Source organism: Labeo rohita, chromosome 22, assembly GCF_022985175.1.
Source record: "Labeo rohita strain BAU-BD-2019 chromosome 22, IGBB_LRoh.1.0, whole genome shotgun sequence".
Lineage (NCBI taxonomy): Eukaryota > Metazoa > Chordata > Actinopteri > Cypriniformes > Cyprinidae > Labeo > Labeo rohita.
In genome coordinates this window covers 24,091,086-24,118,095 of record NC_066890.1, presented here as the reverse complement: position 1 = coordinate 24,118,095, position 27,010 = coordinate 24,091,086, and the positions used below count along the sequence as shown (strand labels likewise).

Here is a 27,010-nt window from a genome sequence, read left to right as displayed (position 1 = left end):
TTACGACTGAAGACAGAAAGACATGAACATCTTGGATGACAAGGGGGTGAGTAAAGTATTTTTAAGTTGTTGTTCTGAAAGTGGACTTCTCCTTTAAGATAGCAGAGTGTTGACCAAAATTACCATTATAAACTTAGTGTTTGTATTAATTAAAAGAAAATGGAAATTTGCTGGAAATGTACTCACTCTCAGGCCATCAGAGATGTAGATGAGTTTGTACAGATGTGCAGAAATGACCAATGGATCCTCTGCAGTGAATGGGTGCCGTCAGAATGAGAGTCCAAACAGCTGATAAAAACATCACAATAATCCACTAGTAATCCACACCACTCTAATCCATCAATTAAAGCTATTTTTGTAATAAACAAATTCATAATTTTAACTTCCAACTGCCGTTTTCAGGTACAATGCTTGTCCATAATCCATAATATTGCTTTCTCCTGTAAAAAATAAAAGTAGTCTTTAAAAGTAGAGAAATATGCACAAATCAAACACCATTTACAAATGAAAACAGTCCTGAACAGCTCTAAACAAATGTAGTGACATTTTTATCAGCTGTTTGGACTTTATTCTGACGGCACCCATTCACTGCAGAGGTGGGCAAGTGATGTAAATTTCACCAAATTTCTTCTGATGAAGAAAAAAGCTCTTCTTCTTAAATGTCCTGAGAGTCAGTTTCCAGCAAATATTCATTTTTTGGTGAACTGATCCTTAAAATAAAAATGGTATGCATTATATTTTTAGAGCATTGTATATGTTTGTGATTTGTTGATTTTAATGACTGTTGTTGCTGAAGAAATCCATCCAATACTACCTCAAACAAAAGAAATGTGTGTTTAAAAATTATTTAAAGGGATAGTTCAGCCAAAAATGAAAATTACCCCATGATTTACTCACTCTCAAGCCATCCTAGGTGTATATGATTTTATTCTTTCAGGCGAATACAATTAGAGTTATGTTAAAAAATGTCCTTGCTCTTCCAAGCGTTATAATGGCAGTGAATGGGTGTTGAGATTTGGAAGCCTAAAAAAGTGCATCCATCCATCATAAAAAGTACTCCACATGCCTCCGGGAGGTTAATAAAGGCCTCATGAAGTGAATCAATTCGTTTGTGTAAGAAAAATATCCATATTTAAAACTATAAACTGTAATCTCTAGCTTCCGCTAACTATCATACGTGCATTCATGAGAGAGTGGTGTTCAAGCAGATGAACAGATGAGAGGGTGATTTGCTTTAGGAAACAACCCCTTACCATGTGGAGCACTTTATGATGGATGGATGTACATTTTTGGACTTCTGTTGGACTATGGAATATTAACACCCATTCACTGCCATTATAAAGCATGGAAGAGCCAGGACATTTTTTAATATAACTCCGATTGCATTTGTCTGAAAGTAGAAAGTCATATACACCTACGATGCTCGAGGGTAAGTAAATCATATGGTAATTTTAATTTTTGGGTGAACTAACCCTTTAATAAAATAATTTAATGTTGAAAGCAATCAATCCCACAATCCCCAAACCACACCTATTAAGTCTCCGTAGAGTAAATTGAAAATGTCTGCTCATTTGCGGTGGACACATATGGTTGCTGTAGAGAACTCTGTATTTATGATGATAATTTTTTGTTTTTTTTTGCAGTGTCACTGAGAGTTTTCCAACCTCTGGGTGAGTGTTTCTTTTAACTTATGTCAAGAAAAGTATCCCTAATGCCGACTCTGATTTGAGCTGACGTTTGTAAGATGGTTCAGATTTGACTTTTTGTATGTGAATGTGTGTTGATAAAATATTAAAATATGATGAAATTTATGGGATGTAATTTTACTGACTTTATTCATACTAAAACTAAAAGTGGAAACTAATTCATTAAAGAATTAGTTTACTTCCAAAATAAAATTTTCCTGATAATTTGCTCACTCCCATGTCATCCAAGATGTTCATGTCTTTCTTTCTTTAGTCACAAAGAAATTAAGGTTTTTGAGGAAAACATTTCAGGACTTTTCTCCATATAGTGGACTTTAATGGGGATCATTGGGTTGAAGGTCCAAATTGCAGTTTCAATGCAGCTTCAAACGGCACTACACAATCCCAGCAAAGAAAAAAGGATCTTATCTAGAAAAACGATCGGTCAGTTTCTAAAAAAAATAAAAAATTCTATACTTTTTAACCACACATGCTAATCTTGCACTTGTTCTGCGATGCGTGTCTGTGACTTCATGCATTACGTAATGAAGATTTTTCAGTCCATTGAAAAGTCGTCATCTAATTTTCTCCTCCAACTTCAAAATCGTCCAACAGCATTTTTTTTACCTTTTTTTGTTGTAAAGGCCGTTTGACTTTCTTTGCACGTTCGCTTTGTAAACACTGGGTCTTTACCTCTGCCTACGTCTTGCGTGACCTTTCCAACATGATTACTTAATGAGTGAAGTCAAGCTAGTGCAAGATGAGCATTTGTGGTTAAAAAGTATATACATTTTTATTTTATTAAAAAAATGACCAGTTGTTTTGCTAGATAAGATTATTGTTCCTCAGCTGGGATCGTGTAGAGCAATTTGAAGCTGCACTGAAACTGCAATTTGGACCTTCAACCCATTGATCCCCATTGAAGTCCACTATATGGAGAAAAAACCCTGAAATGTTTTCCTCAAAAAGCCTGTGCCCATAATACACTATGAAATCCATCAAGTCCGATCCCTGAAAATCTTCAAACTGGCTCTGAATTTCGGTAGCTAGTGCCGTCTCATCCAGACTGCAAATTAGGGCAAAAATCTGTGCAAAGGTCATGTGGCATATTCCAGCGTTTAATCTCAGGTTAATGCATGCTTAAATGTCAGAAGGTTTTTAAAATCTAAATGCCAAAAAATAAAGACAAGGTAACAAGTCCACCCATCCCTAGCACCATCCACGGTTGAGAACTTAAAGGAGAAGTCCTCTTCCAGAACAAAGATTTACAGATAATGTACTCGCCTCCTTGTCATCCAAGATGTTCATGTCTTTCTTCAGTTGTAAATAAATTGTTTTTTTTGAGGAAAGCATTTCAGCATTTTTCTCCATATAGTGGACTGATATTGTGCCCTGAGTTTGAATTCCAAAATGCAGTTTAAATGCGGCTTCAGATGATCCCAAATGCGGTTGTAAACGATCCCAGCCGAGGAAGAAGGGTCTTACCTAGCGAAACAATTGGTTATTTTCATGTACATAGTACAATTTATATACTTTTTAATGTCAAACGCTCGTCTTGTTTTGCTCTCCCTAAACTCTGTTTTTGTTCCGGTTCATGACAGTTAGATGGGAGTTTTTCAACATACACTCATGTTCTCTTTCAACTTCAAAATTGTCCTATATCGCTGTTTTACCTTTTTTGTTAAGGGTGTTTGATCTTCTTTGCTTGTGTTTACTTTGCAAAGACTGGGTTGCTACTTCTATAGTGATGTAGGATGATTTTGAAATGATTTTTGAAGTTGAGGGAGAAAATACTATTAGAGTTTTTCCACAAACCCTAACTGTCTTGAGCCGGAATACACAGAGTTACACAGAGTAAGACAAGACGAGCGTTTGAGATTAAAAAAATATATAAATTGTATTATTTTTATGAAAATAACCAACTGTTTCGCTAGATAAGACCCTTCTTCCTCGGCTGGGATCATTTACAGCCACCTTTGGGATTGTTTGAAGCCGCATTTAAACTGCATTTTGGAAGTTCGGACTCGGCGCACCATAACAGTCCATTATATGGAGAAAAATCCTGAAAAGTTTTTCTCAAAAAACATAATTTCTTTACGACTGAAGAAAGACATGAACATCTTGGATGACAAGGGGGTGAGTACATTATCTGCAAATCTTTGTTCTGGAAGTGTTCTCCTTTAAAACATCTTAAAATTAAAAAGGTGTTTTGAGCATCTGAACGACCACTCAGATCTACAATCTCTTTCTCTTGGCTCCAGGAACATGAGTAACCAGAGTGCCCCAGTGGATCAGTCAGGTGAGTTGGACTCTGCGCCCACAGCGCTCGACCTCCTCGTCCTAGAGACCGTTCTCTCCTTCTTCCTCCTGCTGCTGCTGGTCTGGTTCCTCAATCGGGAATTCGAGGTCAGCTATCGCCTACACTACCACGGGAATGTGGAAGCTGACAAGCATCGCATCAAGATCCAGACTATGCGAGATCAAGCGGACTGGCTGCTGCGTAACATCATCCCCATCCATGTAGCCGAGCAGCTGAAGGTGAACCAGAGCTACTCTAAAAACCACGACAACGTCGGGGTCATCTTCGCGAGCATCGTCAACTTCAGCGAGTTCTACGAAGAGAGCTACGAAGGCGGGAAAGAGTGCTACCGAGTGCTCAACGAACTCATCGGAGACTTCGACGAACTCTTGCGCAAGCCTGCGTTCTCCAATGTAGAGAAGATTAAAACCATCGGCGCAACCTACATGGCAGCGTCCGGATTAAACGGGCAGCAGTGCCAGGAACAGCCACATCCGCACGCCCACCTACGCGCCCTCTTTGACTTCGCCCTCGAAATGATGCGCGTGGTGGACGATTTTAACAAGAACATGTTGGGTTTCAAGTTCAAGCTGAGAATTGGCTTCAACCACGGGCCCCTAACTGCCGGCGTCATCGGCACAACCAAGCTGCTTTATGATATTTGGGGCGACACGGTCAACATCGCTAGCCGCATGGACAGCACGGGAGTGGAGTGCCGCATACAGGTTAGCGAAGAGAGCCACTGCGTGCTCAGCAGAATGAACTACGCCTTCGATTACCGCGGGACTGTAAACGTGAAAGGGAAAGGGCAGATGAGGACTTACCTGTATCCCCAAATGAACGAAGGCAGAACGGGGTCCACGCAAAGCCTGGAACAAGGCCAGGTGGACGGTGCCGTCGGGCATTTAGACCCAACGCCCAACGCACTTGCCAACGCAACAACTACAACAACCGCTGCACCACTAAATCCATCCACCTCTATCAGTGGCCACGGTGTGCCTCAGGGCTTTGTATTAGGCCCGTCTCAGATTACAAAGGAGTTGCACCAAGACACTAAGGACAATTCTCCTGTCCCCGAGCTCAAAGAAAAGGATTACGAGAGTCCTTATCAAGCACCATCGCTAAGTGGTACACAACCTCCCTCGATAGCACAACTGTACGCGCCGTTAGCCAGACCAGAGACGCCTTTACAAGCAGAGGAAGATGAAGACGCAGATGAGCGTACGAAGCTCAGGGCAGTGGAGTGATGCAGATTTCAGATTTCCTCCTCACCTCGGCTGACCTTCTTCAGGAGCCAATCAGCGGTCTACTTCCTTCACGGGGCTTTTCCGACCACAACTGTTGGAGTTCCAATGAGTAGCATTAGCCTGTATAGGGCGTATGTGTTGATAACGTGACCTAAATAGAAAAATAGATGCGCTAAGCATCTGCTGTGTGGATCACAGTGTAGCACAGAGGGTAAACGGATAGAGTTAATATTTTTGATGTTCTCTAATATGTGTTTTTTTTTTTGTTTGTTTGTTTATAAAGTGCCTTTATGATATGTAAGATCAGTCAGATGAACAAATGAAAAAGAAGTGTGATCAAATATATCAGCATGGCTTTTTGAAAAGATGTGGACAGTGGAAAAATGCCATATTAATTTTATTTTTTTCATTTATTTCAGTATTTCTTTCTCTCTTTGAGACAAAATAATCAAAAACAAGCCAGTTGCTAATTAGAAACAGGATTACAGGTTGTTTTGAAGGGATAGTTTACCAAAAAATGAAAATTTTGTCATTAATTACTCACTTTCATGGTATTCCAAACCTGTAAGACCTTCATTCATTTTAAAAACACAAAGTAAGATATTTTTGATGAAATCCGAGAGCTTTCTGACACTGCATAAACAGCAATGCAACTACTATGTTAAAGGCACAGAAAGGTAGTAAGATATCGTTAAAATAGTCCAATGGTTCAACCTACAAGAATACTTCTTTGTGCACAAAGAAAACAAAAAGAACGACTTTATTCAACAATTTAATCATTCTGCACTGTAAAAAACAATTTGTTGATTCAACTTAAAATAATTTATCCGCCTGCCTTAAAATTTTAAGTTCAGTCAACTCAAAAACGTTTAGTCAACTTGAAATATTAAGTTGTACTGACAACTTAGATATTTGAGTACATTCAGCTTAAAATTTTAAGGCAGCTGGGTAACAAGCCCAGCTTTTAAGTTTAACAAAACAAATTGTTTGTTTAGTCAATTCAAATATCTAAGTTTTCACTCAGTAAAACTTAACATTTCAAGTTGACTTAACTTATTTGAGTTGGCTGAATTTTTAAGTCTGCAGGATAACAAATAATTTTAAGTTGACTCGACAAATTGTGTTTTTTTATTATTATATATATTTTTTTTTTACAGTGTGTGTCTTCGACGCGTTAACGACAACATATTGTTAAATAAAGTCATTATTTTTGTTTTCTTTGCTCATGAAAAGTATTCTTGTAGCTTTGTAACATTACGGTTGAACCACTGATGTCACATGGACTATTTTAACAATGTCCTTACTACCTTTCTGGGCCTTGAACATGATTGTACCGTTTCTGTCTGTGTAGGGTCAGAAAGTTTTTGGATATCATCAGAATTATATCTAATTTTTAAGTGGTAAAATATCGTTAAAATAGTCCAGTGGTTCAACCGTAATGCTATGAAGGTATGAGAATACTTTTTGTGCGCAAACAAAGCAAAAATAATGACTGTTCGTGATAGTACCACAACGCATTGTTAAATAAAGTCATTATTTATGTTTCTTTGTGTACAAAAAGTATAAGTTTATGGTTAAACTATTTGACTATTTTAACAATATTTGACTACCTTTCTGTACTTTGAACATAGTAGTTGTGTTGCTGTCTATTCAGGGTCAGAAATCTCTTGGATTTCATCAAAAATATCTTAATTCATGTTCTGAAGATGAACGAAGGTCTTACGGGTTTGGTACGACATGAAAGTGAGCGATCAATGACAAAATGTTCATTTTTGGGTGAACTATCCCTTTAAGGTTCTTTTAATGAATAAACTGAATTAGTTTCACTGCTCTACTACTTGGGCAGTCACTTACATCACATTAAAATGAAACCAAGGATTCAAGGGCGGATAGATAATTACGAGCTTGTGACACTTCTGTCCACAATGCTCATATTAATATCCACTATATCTGGCAGCAACAATGTAGCTTTCATCAATGGGAAGTAAAAGCGGCTCACGCACAATAGCACCCTAAACTCACAAAATGAGGAAAACGGCACAATCAGCCTTATTTGTCGAATCGCAATCAAGATGGCAGAAGCCATGCTGTGCGCTTCATTAGAGGACACAAGGGCCGGTGATTGTAATGCATTTGGAAATTTAGAGTATATTTGTTGTAAACAAGCTGTTTGGAGTTTTTTTTTTTTTTTTTGCAGAAAATTAACCTCGGAATTTAATGTTTCTCGGAATGTCCTACAGGATTTATTTTTTTCAGCATGGCACTTACAGAAGGAATAGTTCACCCAAAAATGTTAATTTTGTTAATAACTCACCCTCATGTTGTTCCAAACACGCAAGACATTCGTTAATCTTTGCAACACAAATTAAAATATTTTTGATGATTTCCAAGAGCTTTCTGACCCTGAATATACAGCAACGCTACTGAAACATTCAGTAGTCCAAATGAACTATAGGGAAATATTCCATTTGTCATCAGTGGTTCAACTGTAATATTATGATGCAATTTTGTGCGCAAAGAAGGAAAAATCACAAGTTTGTTGAACAGTTTCTTCTCTTCTGTGTCAGTCTTCACACGTTCACGCAACACGTCTTCGCGCACCAAAAGTATTCTCGCAATGTCTTAAAATTGCGGTTGAACCACTGATGTCACATGGACATCAGGTCAAAAAGCTCTCGGATTTCATCCGAAATATCTTTCTGAAGATAAACGAAGGTCTTACGGGTTTGGAATGAGATGAGGGTAACTAATTAATGACAGAATTTTCATTTTTTGGGTAAACTATCCTTTTAAGGATCTTAATGGCATCGTTTTACCTTAAATATCCAGTAAACTCCCGCCAACGAAGCCTTCAATGAAGTGTTCGGTTGAACAGATCTTGTAGCTGAATTGTTTATCAGTGCATCTTAATTCATTTCATTCAGTGCCTCAAACTTTTTCATATCCGAATCAGTTGGTTTTCACTGTGATCAAGTTGGCGTCGCCATCGTTTTTATTGATCACCGTGCACTTGTGATAACAGGCCTTGAGAAAGAAGGTTCTCGTGCTGCCATGGCTGGCGATTGGCTTGCAATTTTGGTATAAAAGCCTACTTTTTTTAGAAGATTTGTATCTGATAGCTTTTTTTGTGCCGATTTTTGACAGCTCTTGAAATTTTTTTTTTTTTTTTTGACATTTGTGCAGATTGTGATATTTCTTTGCTTTTCTTTACCTGATTTTGTCTCTGATGCATTCAGAACACTAGAGAACGAATAATCTACAGTATATCTTGCGACGCGTCTTACATTTCAATCAACGAGCAAAGCAATTTTAGTTTTTCAAAGCAAGTCCATCATGTATAACGAATAAGCTTGGCTCTTCTTTATTTCTGTTTACAGAGCAATCACTAGTTTGTTCTCAAAAATGGAAAACATCCAGTGCCTTTTTGTTTTTTTTGTTTGTTTTTTTTGTCCTCCCTCAATTGTAAAAAAGAGAGTCGAAATAGCTTTCAGAACACCTGCAATATTATGTTATTGTATCATATTATTATTTCCTCTTTGATGTGAATTATAATTCCAGCCTTTTTTAAGAAAATGTACACTGTGTATCTTTAAATGGAACTTTTCGGGATGGAAAAGGGATTTAATTTTGCTGTTAATTGTTTTATGGTGCACTGCTTTCCAGCCAACACATTCACCTTTGAGTTATTGTATCACTCCATTGGCTAAAGAAGCCCAGTGCTGACAGTATTGATTATAATGAATTGTGCATAATGTATGTGGTTTTGTATTAAATGCATTTGTATTTATTGGGGCTGTGCATGAATCGGTGCGCAGCCACGGAGCCTAATATCAAAAGGGCATATTTATAAAAGGGAGCCACTTAAAGCAAGGCGGAATGGGTTTTTAAACCCAGTTTCACCTATAACATAACAAGCACCTAAGGCCTAACTGTTGAAAAGTGCCTCGGATTCAATTCTACTAAAGTTTTATGATATTTTAAAATGGAAAAGTGTGAATTTTAAGAGTTTTGTGTGTGATCGTCCCACTTTTTCACCACTGCCTGCACCCCTTGTAGGTTTTCTGCATTTTAGTTTTGAAAATCAAGAAATAATTTCGTTTTTCACTGCATCACAGTTTTGTTTTATATAAAATTGAACAAATCTTAATTGGTTAACAGACATATTTGAGTGTTTTGGTGCTCGAGTGTTAAAAAAACGTGCCCTTGAATATGACTTCACATGCTTTTATTACTGTGTATTAATTATTTTTGTGCCATATATGGGAATATGTGTATACCAAAGAATTTTAAATAGTGTGGGCAGAAGCTGCAAGACAGAGCTGTGGAATGTGGGCAAGATGTTGTTTTTGTGATTTTGTTTTTTTCCAGCAGCACATGTTCTTCAATAATTTGTTCTTATGCACATGAGACACAGCGGGTATTGATTTATTAGCCGTTATATCCAGGCAAAAAGCATAATCTGTATACATTTGCACAGTGCACTCACTTTGTATGTACATATCATGTATTGTTTTATTTGATTTTTATGTTTCAAAATGGATAATACATGTGCATGTGTCAGATTTCGAGAGTAGAGAAACAATGAAAAGATTTCAGAAGTGGCGTCTGTCTGGTTTATGTGTGAAACAAATTTTTTTTTTTTTTCAATAATGGTGATTTAAGTTATGATTAAACATCCCTTATGAAAATTAACCATGGATTTATAGTAAAATGTAGTGACCACACCATATGTATAACCACAGTTTTACTACAAATGTCTTAAGTAGCATGGGTATATTTGTAGCAATAGCCAAAATATATGGGTCAGAATTATCAATTTTACTTTTATGCCACAAATCATTAGGATGTTAAAAAGAGATCATGTTCCATGAAAATATTTTGTAAGTTTTCTATCATAAATGTATCAAAACTTAATTTTTGATTAGTAATATGCATTGTTAAGAACTTTATTTGAACATTTGTGATCTTGGACCACAAAACCAGTCATAATTGTTATTTATTAGGATAGGAAAATATTTGGCCGAGATACAACTATTGGAAAATCTGGAATCTTGAGAGAATATTGAGAAAATCATCTTTAATGTTGTCCAAATGCAGTTGTTAGCAAATATTACTAATCAAAAAATAAGTTTTGATATATTTACGGTAGGAAATTTACCAAATATCTTCATGGAACATGATCTTTACTTAATATCCTAATGATTTTTAACATTAAAAAAAAAAAAAAAATCAATAATTTTGACCCATACAATGTATTGTTGGCTATTGCTACAAATATACGTTTTTTTGTTTGTTTGTTTGTTTGTTTGTTTGTTTTTTGCACCCTCAAATTCCAGATTTTTAAACCGTTGTATCTCGGCCAAATATTGTCCTTATTTATTCAGCTTTCAGCTGATGTATAAATCTCAATTTAAAAAAAATTGACCCTTATTGCTTGTTTTGTGGTTTAGGGTCACAATTTTAAAGGCTATTTTCTCCATATTTCGATTTTTTTGCACCCTCAGATTCCAGATTTTCAAATAGTTGTACCCCGGCCAAATATTGTCCTTATTTATTCAACTTTCAGATGATGTATGAATCAATTTTAAAGGCTACTTTCTCAATTTTTCAACTTTCAGAAAAAAATATATCCTTATAGCTTGTTTTGTGGTCTAGGGTCACAATTTTAAAGGCTACTTTCAATTTAAAAAAAAAAATATCCTTATAGCTTGTTTTGTGGTCTAGGGTCACAATTTTAAAGGCTACTTTCTCCATATTTTGATTTTTTTTTTTTGCACCCTCCGATTCCAGATTTTCAAATAGTTGTACCCCGGCCAAATATTGTCCTTATTTATTCAACTTTCAGATGATGTATAAATCTCAATTTCAAAAAAATATCCTTATAGCTTGTTTTGTGGTCTAGGGTCACAATTTTAAAGGCTATTTTCTCCATATTTCGATTTTTTTGCACCCTCAGATTCCAGATTTTCAAATAGTTGTACCTCAGCCAAACATCGTCCTTATTTATTCAGCTTTCAGCTGATACAAATCTCAGTTTCCAAAAAAAATAACCCTCATGACTGGTTTTGTGGTCCAGGGTCACAAATACCATGGTTAATTTTCGCAAGGGATTACTTACGAATGTTTTAAATGGATATTTAAGCAATATCAGAAAAGATGTGTTTAATAAGCATAAAATATGAACATAATGTGTTTATGTATTTAAAAACAGTGTAATTTCCACTGCTTCTCAACAACTCGTTTAACAGCAGACTGTAATACTGTTCAAAACGCTTTTAAATCCTCGCCCCAGTACGATTACTGAGGTAAATAGCAGTTATCGACGCGTAACTGACAGGTCGCGTGCTGATTTGTGGTCGTCGACTGCCTCCAGCGGCCGCTGTGCGTCTTCACAACAGGTTTGACGTAGGGCGTGATTGCGCTGCGCGCTCCCCCTCCCCCTCGGCTCCGTCTATCTGGAAAAAGAAAAAAAAACTTTTTGTATCGAAGGAATCAACAGCCGCCATCTTGTCTCGGCTCGGAATCAGGATTTCGATAGAGCACTATTTTTTATTTTTGGACGCGGAGCATCCGAATCGAGGTTTGACGACACCGTTCAGCGGAAAATGACACGTTTATATCGCCGCGAAGGAATTTTTGGCGAAAAATCCTGGATTTAATCGGCGTTCGTCGGACACAAAACCCTCGTATATCTGATTTCCCCTTCAGAGCGGCGCTTGCGTCCGTATTTCGCTCCGAGCGGGTATTGTTTACCGGACGCTTTTGGAGGACAGACAGCGCCGAGGAGACTATTTTGCAGAAATATCTCATTTTTATGCAACCGTGCATTTTTTCACGGAGCCAGACGATTTTTGCAGGGAAAAAATTGACGTCAGAAAATGGATCGAGTGCCGTTGCAAAATTAACGACGCTCGCACGCGAGGATTCCTCTGGATATTTTATTTGGGATTTAACGTTGAATTCGCGGAAAAGGAGGCGTTTTCTCTCGGTAATATAACGATGATAATGTGGGTGTTGGGTGTTGGATTATCATGGGGTGAATGGTGGTGGCGACGCGGGGCGCTGTTGCTGCTTTTTTGAGAAAATCCTCCGCCGAGCCGCTCCACACTCCCCACGTCTTTCACAGAAAGTAAGGTAACATCTGTTTTTTTGACGAAAGGATCCTTCACTTGCAATTTTTCCCCACAACATTCGGCCAGAAGCTCATTTTTTAACCGCAATGGCTGAAAATGTGCTCGACGGTGGCCCTCCAAGCGCGAAGCGAGCGAAGCTGACAGCACCTGCTCCAGACGCTCCAGGTAAAAGTCCAGCAGGCCTGATCCCAAACCTGCAAAATACTCACTTGATAAACTCTTACGAAGCACTACAACACGTTTGTTCACGCACCAGGTGTCACGCAGCTGTCAAACGAGTCCAGAAACAGTCCAGTCGGCTTTACTTCACCTCAAAATGAAATCATCTGCTCACCCTCATGTTGTTGAAAACTCTTATGACAGTGAAGGAGAAACGAGTTTTCATTCCATGCTTTTATTACATAGGCTAAAACTGAACGGTGACTCACATTTTGTGCTTTACAGAAGAAAATCAGTTATTAGAGTTTTACAAATAATGACAGTTTGGAGGTTAGTTAGGCTGTTAGTGAAAATGGCATTGTAAGAATAGTGCTTCTAAAGTTTAGGAATCAAGTAAGAGAGCTTTTGTGCATATAAAATGCAACTGCTGTGCATCTGATAGGCACAGATGACATTTTATTAACGCATTGCATCAGTCAACATTCATCCGTAAGGATTGTTTCAGATCAGCACGTGGAAAGAGTTCCAGCTGAAAGAAGTGCGTGAAAGACAGGGACAGACCTGTCCTAATGTCCCGGGACAGTTTCTGAAAATGAAAGTTTTAGTTTATGGCCGCTATGATACTGTGAACCCAGTCATTATTGCTTTCAAAGAAGTTCACGCGGTAGAAAGTTTCAGCATTTGCATTTTACCATGTGTTACCAGGCGTTTGACGTTGTTAAAGCTCTTTTAAATTGACAGATCTGTCATGAAGCGGATATTCATGTTGGTTTTTTAGAAAAAAAAAACGTTTTTTGTACACAGATCGGGTCGCCTCTCATGGGCACCGCTTTTGGGGTCACATGACCAACCGTGTCGCTTTACCAACGCGTAAACGTGAATGCGCATCTAAACATAGGACAAAAACGTATTGAGTGCGCTTTGGAGACGTTATGAAGCTAAACACAGAGTTCAGAGACTTGCAGTTGTGCTGTTTGTTAGCTTGCAAGTCGAGATAATTGTATGCTTCGACTAGTTAACCTGTGTAGAGGGTTTGTGTCACGTTGCGTATATACTCGGATGTAAACAACAGCATTGACTGCAAGATTAATGTACTACTGAATAGGTTCTTCTGCTAATTTATGTTGACGAAATGACAAAAAAATGTTTGGAAACTTCTAAATCATATAGAGAAGCACTTAGAAAGCGTGAAGGAGCGCAGTGTTTTGACAAACTAAAAAAAGTTAATAGGTGGTAAAGATACGTACAAGCAGTATTAATCAAGACGTTAGCCTAATATTTTACCTTTCCTGACTGGAAATAAGGACAAACACATGTTGTCTGGTTCAGTTTGGCCAACAACAAACGCCTTTTGTTCCTCAGACAGTTTTTTGTACTCTTCTCCTTGATTTGTTATAACTTTTGGCAGTCTATATTCGTCCAAATGTTTTTCCTGATCTGACCGATTAGTGCAGCCCAAAACATGACAATAACTGATCATTTTCAGCAGCAGTAATCATGAAATATGCGAGTTTAGTTCGGTTCGTGCTGCCAATATGGTGTCGTGAAAACACTCTACTGCCCAGTTAGAAGAGTACTTCATTATATTAGCTTGCATACCTGCAACAAACGTAGGCCAGTGTCATCTCAGCTGTCATTAACCACATAAATGCTGTGGCGCCCCAGTGTGCATGCTACAGATTAGGATCATGCATACAGTGACTAGCGCTCAAATGTGTTAAAAGTTCATCACACATAAAGGTTGCGTAGTTCAACATCCCCTCGTTTCTACTAATCAGCATGTAATGTGTCTGATTATCTGTGTCCTCGGGCAGCTTGTGTGTTTGTATGTAAACTTGAGCTCTCGCTTTGATAGCCGAGAAGTCTCGTTGCACCTGTGGAGACCTGTTCCTCTGGCTTCTGATGTTCATTCACAAAGTAGTGCTTGTTGGACCTTCTCACGCTTCAGCATCCATCTTGCCTGCGTGCGTTCAGGCCGTATTGCTTCGTGATATGATTATTTTGACAGGTGAAGTGTGTAATTTGTTTCAGGAAGTGTTTTTCCACCATCGGCTTGAACGATTCCAGCATTTGGATTTGAGCAGTACAGTGATGTGATCTTGGTTTTGTAGAATAGTGAAGTGTTTTTCCACACGCCCAGCTCTTGAAAACTCATCATCAGATCGTGCAGTTAATATTTTGTTAATAAAGGTTCTCTGTAGCAAGTTCTGGGAATTTTTTTACGTTTATATTCTGAACGTTCTGTTTATATCAAGCCTAAAGTTTGCAAGCCAACTCCCATTTTTGTTTACGTTTTGTATTCCGATTGAAAATTCAGCACATGTGCTGTAGCCAGAATTGAAAATTCTGTCATTAATTACTCACCCTCATGTCGTTCCAAACTCGTAAGACCTTCATCTTAGAAATTGTTGACTGGAGTCATTTACGCACAAAGTATTCTCGTAGCTTCATAACATTATGGTTGAATCACTGATGTCACATGGACTGTTTTAATGATGTTCTTACTACCTTTCTGGGTCTGGGAACATTTCAGTTGCATTGCTGTCTGTGATTGACAAAATTTTCATTTTTGGGTAAACTGTCCATTTAATTTGGATCAGTTGAGGTGTTGAGGGCTTTTCAATACGATTACAAACAGATAACATATTTTCTAGGTAACATGCATAATGATTACTAGGGCTTGGTGACGTATTGAATATTAGCGATAATATCGCAATAATTTTAACGACGATGTAAAATTTGAAAATATCCTAAATATTGAATATTTCAAATTGTAGCATACTTTCCCAAAAGTATGCTGCGAATGTCCGATATTACATACCCTTATGTATTACCGTGCAAGAGACGTGAGGTGAGGTGAGCTTTCGTGAGTGTGGTTGCCAGATATCAAGCGTTCAAATCCCCGAATCAGAGCTTCGCTGTTACAAGGATGCATTTTATGCGCGGTGTTTTGCTTATTTTAAGCAATCTGGCAACCATGCACACAAGCTCACTGTTCGTTGCGGAAGCACCGACGATAATCTGAAAACACAGACAAACAATTAAGATGGAGTGTAGCGATCAAAATGAAAGTGTCACTCAACCAGTCTGTGTTCTGTTACTAGATCTCGACAGTATTGTTTGCGTCTGTGAATGCTGAATAAAATTGTTTTTTTTTTAAATGGGGCAAAAGAAAGTCATGTTTTTTTATTATTTAAAAGCAAATGCAAACATATCGAGATGTATATCGAATATCGTAAAAAATTAGACAATATCGAGATATCAAATTTTTATATATATCGCCCAGCCCTAATGATTACTGATGAGTTTTTCCTGGAAATCAACAGACAAAATACAGCAAATATCACTGGCTAGTAAATTAGTGAGGCTGATGTTTTTTTTGGTGTTTTTAGTGCTGACATTTCAGTTAGTATGCTGTGTTTTACCTGTTTGCATTGTAAAAATCCATAGGAAAATTCAGTTTAAAAGCATCATTTACATTCAGATAGACTGCTTTGGCCAGTGCGTCATGTCTCCTGCAGTTTTTCCCACGTTCCATGTAAAAATGCATCTCAAACGTTTGCATTTTGTTCTGTTTCATTGCACTCCAGCTGTTTTTTTAAAACACAATAACATGTAAATGCCCCCTTCCTAAGAAACGTGGCCTATTTTGGTACAGTGAACCTGAAACCTAATTGTCTAATGGTACATGATTCCTTAAAGGGGTAGTTCACCCAAAAATGAAATTCTTGTAGCTTTATGAAATTACAGTTGAACTGATGTCACATGGACTGTTTTATCGATGTTCTTACTACCTTTCTGGGCCTTGAACGTGTCAGTTGTCTTATGCAGCATCCATCAAAAATATCTTAATTTGTGTTCTGAAGATGAACGAAGGTCTTACGGGTTTGGAACGACATGAGGGTGAGTAATTAATGACAGAATTTTCATTTTTGGGTTAACTATCTCTTTAAGACTGATTAGGCAACTAGTGAGCAATCAGCTAAAAGAGCAACATCACTAACACTTCCAACAGGCCACATAACAGCTGAAACTTACACTTCTGCAGAGTTAGTTTACTCACACATATGCCTTCGCTTAGAGAGATCTCTCCAGCTGTGACGTACTTTAAAACACCGTGCAGAGCAAAGAATATAGCCAGAGGAGTTGTTTTGATGGCTGTGGGTGATTTGATTGGAGAATCATCAACTGCTGTAGTTAATTGATTAATTAACTTGTTTATTTAGCTGTAATACACTCTTAAAGGGTAACTGTTCTTTATTGGTATCTTTGGTTCTATCAAGAATCTTTAAAGGGATAGTTGACCTAAAAATAAAAATTCTGTCATTAATTACTCACCCTCATGTCGTTCCAAACCTGTAAGACGTTCATTCATCTTTGGAACACAATTAAGATGTTTTTGATGAAATCCGAGAGCTTTCTAAACCATAAATAGACAGCAACACAGCTGACACATTCAACGCCCAGGAAGGTAGTAAAAACATTGTTATAATAGTCTATGTGACAACTGTGGTTCATCTGTAATTTTATTAAGCGATGAGATAGGGCTGGACGATATGGCAAAAAATTAAAATTTTGTTTTTTTCAGAATGTTTAACTGATTCTCAGGTTTTTTTTTTTTTTTTTTTTTTTTATTGCGATTTTTAACTAGTCAACTTAAAAGTCTAACTACTTTTTCTTTATAAACCTTCTTTATAAAGTACTATTCCAAATGCACCACACATGAAAGAAGTTCACCACCAGAACAAAAATTCATATATAATGTACTCACCCCCTTGTCATCCAAGATGTTCATGTCTTTCTTTCTTCAGCCGTAAAGAAATTTCAGGATTTTTCTCCATATAATGGACTGATATGGTCCCCTGAGTTTGAACTTCCAAAATGCCAAAAAAAACTTCCAAAAATTTGAAATGCAGTTTCAAACGATCCCAGCTGAGGAAGAAGGGTCTTATCTAGCGAAGCAATCGGTTATATTCATAAAAATAATACAATTTATATACTTTTTAATCTTAAACGCTCGTCTTGTCTTGCTCTTCCTTACCTCTATGTTTTTTTTCCGGTTCATGACAGTTAGGGTATGTCTCAAAACTCCCATCTCATGTTCTCCCTCAACTTCAAAATTGTCCTTTATCACTGTTTTACCTTTTTTGTTAAGGTTGTTTGATTTTCTTTGCATGTTCACTTTGCAAAGACTGGGTCAGTACTTCTGCAGCGACGTAGGATGATTTTGAAATGATTTTTGAAGTTGAGGGAGAAAATACGATTGGACCCGAACAGGCAGAGTAAGACAAGACGAGCATTTGAGATTTAAAAAGTATTTAAATTGTATTATTTAAATACTTAACTGAGATGAGTATGAGTAATTAATCACAGAATTTTCATTTTTGGGTGAACTATCCCTTTAACATCCATTGAACCTTTCCATAGGATGAAAGCTTCTTTATTTAAGAATAAGGTTCCTTAGATGTTCTTCACACTAAGAATAAGTGGTTGTTTGCGGAACTCAAAATTCTTCTGCAAAAAAAAACCTTTAGAACTTTTATTTTTGAGAGATAATTGTTAGTGGCTGTGGTCAGAGGAGGATGAATTCTAATACATAATTTTTCAAAGATGGTTTTATCGTGTGGACAGATAGCAGCCTAGGGCACTATCCATTTTATTCTTCCCTAAATTCAGTTTTTTCCCTAAATTCAGAAAATGCATATTTGAATAAGTCACGGATACTAGTATATGTGTCATGGTTTGAATTTGATTCATTGTGCAGCCCTACTTTTGATTTATTCATTCAAAATTTGCCCGATTGACGTCATTTAGTAAATTTAGTTTTTATAGCTGGGTTCCTTGATTGTGTCCACAAATTCTGCATTGTCTAAATAACAGGCAAAAGGTTCAAATGGTTAAAGCGACTAAATAGTTAAACGAATAAGGATCACACACTACCAAAATTTTAGGCTCTGACTTTCGGCAAAACTAGCATCCAGACCGCAAAATCAAGGCAAAAGTCTTGGCAAAAATTTTGGCAGAAGTTTCGTAGTGTATTCCAGCCTTTTTGATGAGCTGCGTCTCTAAATTCAGCCTCTTTACAGCTTAGCTTGTACCAGATTCACTGCTTTAATACATTTCAAGATCCTTACTATCATACTTCAAATCTGCGAGCAGCGCTTCCTTTATGATGTAAAATTAATGTACATTTTTTTTGTGGTCACTGTTACAGTTTTGTGAAATAGAAGAGTCACAGTTGTTTAGCGTAGTTACTTAATATTTCTCAGCTTTCTAAGCATGTCAGTTGTTCTTATATTAACTTGTCGTTTAACTTATTGTGAAAAGTAGTGTTTACAAAGAGGTCGAAAATTTCGGTAAATTTCTGGAAACATTGTAGAATTTTTGGCAACTTTAAAGGATTTTTTTGGAAAGGTTTGGGGAAATTTTTGGAAAGTTTCTGGAAATTTCCCACCCCTTTGATTCCCTATGCACCGTGCAGTTGTCTAGTGAATCTGACAGCCCCTATGTAAGTTAATATGCGACAGTTGACTGCATGAAGTGTCCAACATTCTTTGGAATTTTCAGTGTGAACAAACTACTCAAACTCTTTATTCTACAAAACAGCATAGAACAGCGTGAAAGTATGTGATTGAAACGCACTTACAGTTTTGCAAGGATATAACTGGGTACACGGAGCCTGTAGAAACTTTGACGTGTTCCCCATCCTTGCGTCTTCGTTTAAAGATTTTCGGGTGATGTTTTGGCCACCAATACAATGTCGTAAGTTTTACAGATTTTTCCCTACGGTCATTTCAGAAAATGTGGAAAGAGTGTTTTGATTCCATTTGGACTGTTATAATGAAATGGCTGAAAATCGTTTCTCAAATGGCTGTTGTTTGAAGCTCAACATGTCGTTCTAGATCTGCTGTGAGCTTTTTGCTTGTTTGAGGTACAGCAGCTCTTTCCTGGGTGACAGACGGAGTAGAACGGAGTGCGTGTGTTTCCTTTTCTTAAATGAAAGCCCTTTAAAACCCATCGCACGTCCAAACTGATGTGTTGCAGAAGTCGAGCCGAATCAAGAGGGCTGGAGAAATTCCACTAGAGTGATTCTGACACGGCACACCAGTCGCCCTATTGTGTGGGGTCATTTAGTGGTGTTTTAGTCTGAGAGCGCAGACCTGCTGGATCATCTCAGCAGTGATAACACTTCACAGGACAGTCAGAGCGAATTAAATCCACCGTCTTTAGAGAAAACACACTCTAAGCCCAGCCAAATGTGAAGAGCACAGCATGGGTTCTTTAGTGACTAACTCGGGTTGTGTATTTGTTATGAAAACGTGCATGTTTTGAGTTGGTTGTCTGAAGTACTAGTTGGCAAGTTGCATTTCAGGAGCTGTGTTACAGAAACGTCCTAACTCAGGCTATGACTATGTTTTAAAATAACCTTTGAACTTGAAAATGGAGACTTTCAGAAATGCTCCAGACCCGTCTTAGTTTGAAAACTGCAGGTTTTCTGTGTCCGTGTTAACAATAACATCATGCTCATTGTACCCATAGATATGTAAAGGTAGATATCTACCTATACGTATCTATGGTTGTACCTTAATGAATGGTCATGTGACATGCGTTTTCAGTTGAGTCGTGTAGATGGAGATTGTTTCTAAAACGCAGTGAAAACGCTGTTTCAAAAGGAAAACGCACTAGTGTAAACAGGGCCTATGTCTACAATTCGTATACATTTGAAAACAGTTTTTCATTTTAAAACACTCTGTCCACATTCCAAAAATTCCAAAAGTTTCTCATCAACACTGAAATATCAGAAAACTTTAAATTCGCCTCAATGTGCATGTGTAAATCCTCATAAAAGGTCACTGCTCACTCATTCTTGCCCTATTGATATACCACAGGACAGCAATCGTCGTCTTTTTGGGACTGCAATATGAAGAGTGTACAAAGTAAATATCTTTAGCAACAGTGTGGAAGTAATAGCACATAACAGGCACAGTTACCAATATTAACACATGTCTGTTGATACAACATGCGTCACATGACTAAACGTGCATCGTGGTTTTCACAGTTTCACACTTCGGAGAGCGTTTTAAAAAAGCGTAGTTTTCCTTGACAAAACGCCATTTCAGTGTGGACAGAAGGCCAAAATGGAGAGACAAATATGCGTTTTCAAACAAAAAAATGTGTGGACAAGGCCAAAGAATTAGTTTTTTATTTATTTTTTTAAGAAGCTGAGACATTTCAGTGATGCAGCCTTATACAGTTAGTGAAGTTCATGGTCAAGTCCACTAAAAAACTGTGAATTTTAACTTTTTGTTGTGCAGAAGTTTAATAGACTTCATAAATGAGCATTGTGAAATAAAGTCTGTGAATGTCATTTTCTTGAAGTTTGTTGAAGGTCAGCTTGCTGATGGGGATTGCTTTTGAGAATTCTTTCTTTCAGTGAATGCTTACAAAAGTACAACGTGCTGTCTACATGATAAAAGTATCTCAGAATTTGCTTTAATTGAATTTGCTGTAAATTTTTTTTTTTAAATAATACCCCTGAAGCTAAAAATCATAGGAATTAGTGATAGTGATTCTTGGCAGAGACCAGAAGTTCTGAATTCTGGGTCAAATATATATATATATATATATATATATATATTAGGGATGCACGATATTATCGGACTGATATCGGAATCGCCCGATAATGACTTCAAATGTAAATATCGGCATCGGCCCGATATGAAAAATTATGCCGATATGTTTTGCCGATAAGATGAATATGTTAACTCACACGTGCTAAGGGTGTGCTAGGGATTAGATCATGTCAGCAGTGTGGCTCATTCTTGAAGCAAAGTTTTGACTGAATGAGGAGTAGATTCACTGTTTTGGATCGCTGCATTTAAACTGAGAATACACATACAGAATGATGCATAGCAATAGCACGTGCAGTGGCAGCAGTGGCTGTAGGAGAAAACGCGCCGTTGTTCCATTTGGGATAATTTACTGTTGCCTGTTTCATATCCAGTCACTAGATCGCTAAATGCACATTTAAATGGTTTTATGGTGCTCTTTGTTGTATTTTGAAACCCAATGGCTGTGTTTGCACATGACATGATCTGCATTTAAAATAAAAAGTAATTACGGCGCGCGGTCAGTGAATTCTCTTTCTCCGGCGGCGCAACGGCAAAACACGCTGTTGCTCTTATGAAACATTTTTCGTGAATATGACACAAGTGAGGTACAAAGCATTCTTTATAAGTTAAATAATTGGTTAGCAGGCAAATGTTAGTAGCGACCATACTTTTGGATTCATGCCATTCGAGCCAATACATTTAAAGCCATAAGCGGCTGTGTGTCCTGTTTTCCCGGTTGGTCACGAATTGCCACAAACTTAATAATATTTATAGTTTCTTTTCACAAATCATCACCGTCTCACCCTTTAATTTCGCAGGTTTGTTTTCTTGTCATTTGCTTTTAATCCATGTTGTCGTATCATTTATGCGGGTAAACTGCGTGTGGGAAATAAAAGACTTCGTGGCAATAAATTAACAATTCGTTAATACTACATATTAATTCGTTCCCTCATTTTACAAATTAATAAATTAATAAATCATAGGAACGAATTAAGAAATTGTAGCAATGAATTATGTCCTGTTCATGTCCCGCAAAGCACCCTCACAGTCACCCAGTTTAGTTCTACTTTTCTGTTTTCGTTTTGAAATGTTGTATTCAGATTGTGAATTCGAAAGTGAAAGCATCCGAAGTTCGGCTTATAACATAGCAAAAGTGAACATAATTCACAAAATTCAGATAATAAATAATGCTAGTCTACTGATGAAAAAGAAGGGATTGAATGTAAACCACTCATTACTATTTATTTAATCCTAACAAATAAGTTATTGTTAAAAACTAACTTTCCAAATAAAATGATATATATCGGTATCGGTATCGGCCAAAATGAGATGAAAAAATATCAGCATACCGGATATCGGCAAAAATCCAATATCGTGCATCTCTAATATATATATGTATATATATGTATATATGTATGTGTATATATATATATATATATTATGTATGTATGTATATGTATAATTATTATTATTATTATTATTTTATTTTTATTTTTTTAAAGATTTTTATAAATTATGGGGAAAAAAGACAACATACAGAATATTTTTATGAACCAATGTCGATTTTTAAATCCCACTCATTCTTTTGGTCTATGCTGTTTTCAGTTGATGTTACAGTAATGTTACATAGTGCGCCTCCCATCTAATAAATTTCTATAGGCTAAGCTTTGTATTTTGTTACTTTTAAAAAGTCTCAGATTTCAAATTCTGTTCTTTTCATTAGGAAATTCAAGCAATAATTCAAAGCCCTCTTGATGTGACATATTAATATTGAATTTAAACAAAACTACTACTTAAAGGGACAGTTCATGCAAAAATGAAATTTACTCACCGTCAAACCATCCTAGGTGTATATGACTTTCTTCTTTCAGACAAATGCAATCTGAGTTATATTAAAAAAATGTCCTGGCTCTTCCAAGCTTTATAATGGCAGTGAATGGGTGTTGAGACTTTGAAGCCCCAAAAAGTGCATCCATCCATCATAAAAACTACTCCACATGGCTCCAGGGGGTTAATAAAGGCCTTCTGAAACAAAAAGATGCATATGTGTCAGAAAAAAAAACCAAAATAAGTGTTATAAACCATAATCTCTAACTAACTGTTATATGCATGTTCACAAGAGAGTGGCTGACGTAGCGGATGACGTAGGCGAACGTAGCGATGAGTGCGGAAAGAGCAAAACACCAGTTGCAATTTAGAAGTACAAAACAAGAATTTGTGAAGAAAAATGTTGGAGGATTTCAATGTAAAACGAGAGGAGACTGGTTTTCCTTTGCTGTAAACAAAACTTAGTTCTCACAAGACAAGCATATTCTCACTAAGCTTTAAATATGGATATTTTTCTTACATAAGCACATTGATTTGCTCCAGAAGGCCTTTATTAACCTCCCTGAGTCATCTGGAGTACTTTTTATGATGGATGGATGCATTTTATTGGAGTTAAAAATCTCAACACCCATTCACTGCCATTATAAAGCTTGAAAAAGCCAGGATTTTTTATTTTTTTTAATATAACTCAGATTGAATTCGTTTGAAAGAAGAAAGTCATATACACCTAGGATGGCTTGAGAGTAAGTAAATCATGGGGTAATTTTCATTTTTGGGTGAGCTATGCTAACATATGTTAACGTTTGTGTATTTTCTCTTTCAAGTAACCTAAAGTACTTAGTGAAAAGCATCTGTACAACCAAAGCAGGGATTTCGAGAGAATGCAGTGTTTGTAAACTGGGATGAAAGCAGGAAACCTTACACTTTAACAAGATGGGATTCAGCCCAATAAAAACTTTTAGTGGCAAGCCATGTGACCAAACCAGCCCTGTGTTAACCTTCCACCACGGTGCCAAGATTTCCCTCCGTCTCTCTTTCCACTCCACTGCTGTCTATCAGCAGCAGGTCTGGCCTGAACAGCCTTGTGAAACCTGAACCCGGTCTGCTGCTCAGAGCCGGCACGTGCTCGCAGTCTTTTGTGTGCAAACACTCTTAAACCTGAGAAGGAAGTATATCATTTTTATTTTTGAATAAACCTTTCCTTTAACAACCTACGATGTTAAACACTTAAATTCAGTAATTTAAACAGTTTAGGGAGCGACTGAGAGTGACAGAGATGGATGACCAAGCTAAAAATCATAGTTTGTATGCATCCATTGCTATCCTCCCCATCCGAGTGAAATCCCAAGCGAGGCGCACCTGTTCCAGCACAGACGGCCCGCTATCTTTCAGACGCTGTGAACGACAGCTGTGGTCTGCTGCCGCTATTTATAGCCCTCCGCCGGAGCCACTATAACAAGCTTCAGCGATGATTGAGGGAGAATTCTGGATCCCCGCTGGGACTCCAAGGTGCTTTCGAACGTGTGCGTCGCTTTGCATTTTTGGCTCGGCTCCAAGCACGGAGGGGGCGGGACGTCGGCACTAGACAGCTGAGTGTGTAAGCGAGGACTTGCACGAGTCTGGCTCTGTGATGTGGGTCATTAAACAGCGAGCCGCCCCGTGAGGAATCGAAAGAAAAGGGATGATCCCTACTCTTGCCTCCCTCATGTTTAGCACCTGCTGTGTCTGGCAGCGTGTCTGTGTTTACTCTCGATCCGGTGCGACCTCGGCGCTACCCGTGCTGCATCTCAATCAGAGTTAGATAGATGCATAGTGCTGCTTTGGGAAACACCGTGTAAAAGTTGAACAAAATTTCAGGGCTGTCAAAACATAAGCTACTTTCATGGGAAAGTAGTGTGTGAAATACTGTGTAGCATGTACTGCGTACTGTTTTGTATAAAAATAGCATGTTTTGCTATAGTAAATATTGCAAATGCAGTAGGCTAGTTGTCATTTTACCACACTCTAGTGTACTGCATGCAATTTTCTAAAAAATAGTAATTGATACAGTTTGGCACACTATGCAGTGTGTACTTTACATACTATCTATTGTTTTTAAAAATAGCATGCAAAAGAGTCTTCAGTGGTTAACATCACAAACAATAGTATTGTACATTGTCAGTTGTCCTCGCTATGCAAATATGTACTGTATACTCACTGCCTTCGATTTTCAAAAAACAGGATTTAAAACATTTTCAACAGTAAAAAGAAAGTAGTATGCTGTATCGTCTCTTGGTGGTATACAATGTAGTATGTACTGTATAGTGTGATATTTGTCTAAATTGTTTGTCTTTAAGATGTTGCCATACTTTGTATTAGGTACTGTACATACTACGTATTATTTTTAAGAATTTATGTAAAACAATAGTACACTACATTATCACTTGTCCTTACTAGTGTGCAGTATTTGCAGTATGTACTGCCTGCGATTTTCGAAAAATAGTATGTTAAACTGTCTTCCAACAGTAAATGTTATAAACAATAGTATGTTACGTTGTTGCTTGAATTCACTAGTTTACAGCATACTATGAAGTATGTACTAGTGCCCGTGATTTTATAAATGTAGTATATGAAACATTCTACAGTGGTAAATAATACAAACGGTAGTATGCTACATTGTCATGTACTGTATACTACCTGTCTTCAACAGTAAACGTTACAAATGATCGTGCATTGCTTCAGCGTTTGGCACACTATGGAGTAGGTATTGTACTACCTATTACTTTTAAAAATAGCATGTGCAACCTGTAGTATAGTACATTTATCGCTTGTCCTTACTGGTGTGCAGTATATGCAGTATGTGATTTTTCTAAAAGTAGGATGTAAAAGAGGCTTCCAATAATAAATGTTACAAACAGCTTAAATTCACTAGTGTACAACATACTTTGAAGTATGTACTGTTCAGTGCCTGTGATTTTATAAAAATAGTATATGAGACAGTCTGCAGTGTTAAATGATGCAAACGTTAGTATGGTACATTGTTGGTTGAGCTCATTAGTGTACTATAAACTACCTGTGATTTTATAAAAAATAGCATGTGAAACAGTTTTTAGTGGTTATCGTTGCAATCAGTAGTACACTACATTACCACACTCCCTTACTAGTATGCAGTATACGATACAGTATGTACTGTGAATTTCTAAACGTGCAAACGGTAGTATGGTACATTGTTGCTTGAGCTCACTAGTGTACAGTAAAGTATGCAATATGTGCTGTATACTACCTGTGATTTTTATAAAAATTGTATGTGAAACAGTCTTCAACAGTATACTCTGTGATTTTATAAAAATAGCATGTGAAACAGTCATCAGTGGTAAATGTTACAATCAGTAGTATGCTAAATTGCCATATGATCTGACTAGTGTGCGGCATACTATGACGCATGTACTGTATACTGTCAGTGATTTTATTAAAACAGTATGCAAAACAGCCCTAAATGGTAAACATTACAAAAAGTAGTATGTAACATTGATTCTTAAACCTCACTATAGTGCAGCATACTATGCAGTATAGGATTTAAAATCATGTAAAATGGTTCTGCCTGTGATATTAGAAAAACGGCATGCGAAACGGTCTTAAATGGTAATCATTTAGTAGTATGCTACATCACTAGTATGTGTCATACTATGCAGTATGTGATGTATGATTTTAGCATGTAATATGGTCCTTAATGGTAATACTTACAAAGAGTAGCATGCTATATTGTTGCTTAAACCTCACTAGTACGCAGTATGTACTGTATACTACTAGTGATTTTAGAAAAACAGCATGCAAACGATCTAACATTTTAAATGTTACAAATAGCTTACTACAGTGATGCATAAACCTCACTAGTATGTCATACTATGCAGTATGCGACGTATAATGTAGCATGTAACAGTCTTCAGTGGTACTCATTACAAATAGTTTGCTATAGTGTTGCTTAAACCTCACTAGTATGCAGTATGTACTGTATACTACCAGTGATTTTAGAAAAACAGCATGCAAACGATCTAACATTTTAAATGTT

General features: G+C 37.1%; 2 protein-coding genes across 5 annotated transcripts in view; both read left to right on the top strand.

The window, feature by feature from the left end:
- adcy9 (adenylate cyclase 9) overlaps positions 1–9,829 on the top strand; it is a 50,657-nt gene extending 40,828 nt beyond the window's left edge. The window contains exons 9-10 of the mRNA XM_051094518.1: positions 1,644–1,670; positions 3,947–9,829. Of these exons, the coding sequence (XP_050950475.1) occupies positions 1,644–1,670; positions 3,947–5,231 (1,312 nt within the window). The 3' untranslated portion in view covers positions 5,232–9,829. The remainder of the gene's footprint in view (positions 1–1,643; positions 1,671–3,946) is intronic.
- A 1,869-nt stretch (positions 9,830–11,698) lies between these two features.
- crebbpa (CREB binding protein a) overlaps positions 11,699–27,010 on the top strand; it is a 56,848-nt gene continuing 41,536 nt past the window's right edge. For 3 of the 4 annotated variants that reach the window (XM_051094513.1, XM_051094515.1, XM_051094512.1), the window contains exon 1: positions 11,699–12,529. In XM_051094513.1, the coding sequence (XP_050950470.1) occupies positions 12,451–12,529 (79 nt within the window). In that variant the 5' untranslated portion in view covers positions 11,699–12,450. The remainder of the gene's footprint in view (positions 12,530–27,010) is intronic. The other variant, XM_051094516.1, reaches the window with a different exon arrangement.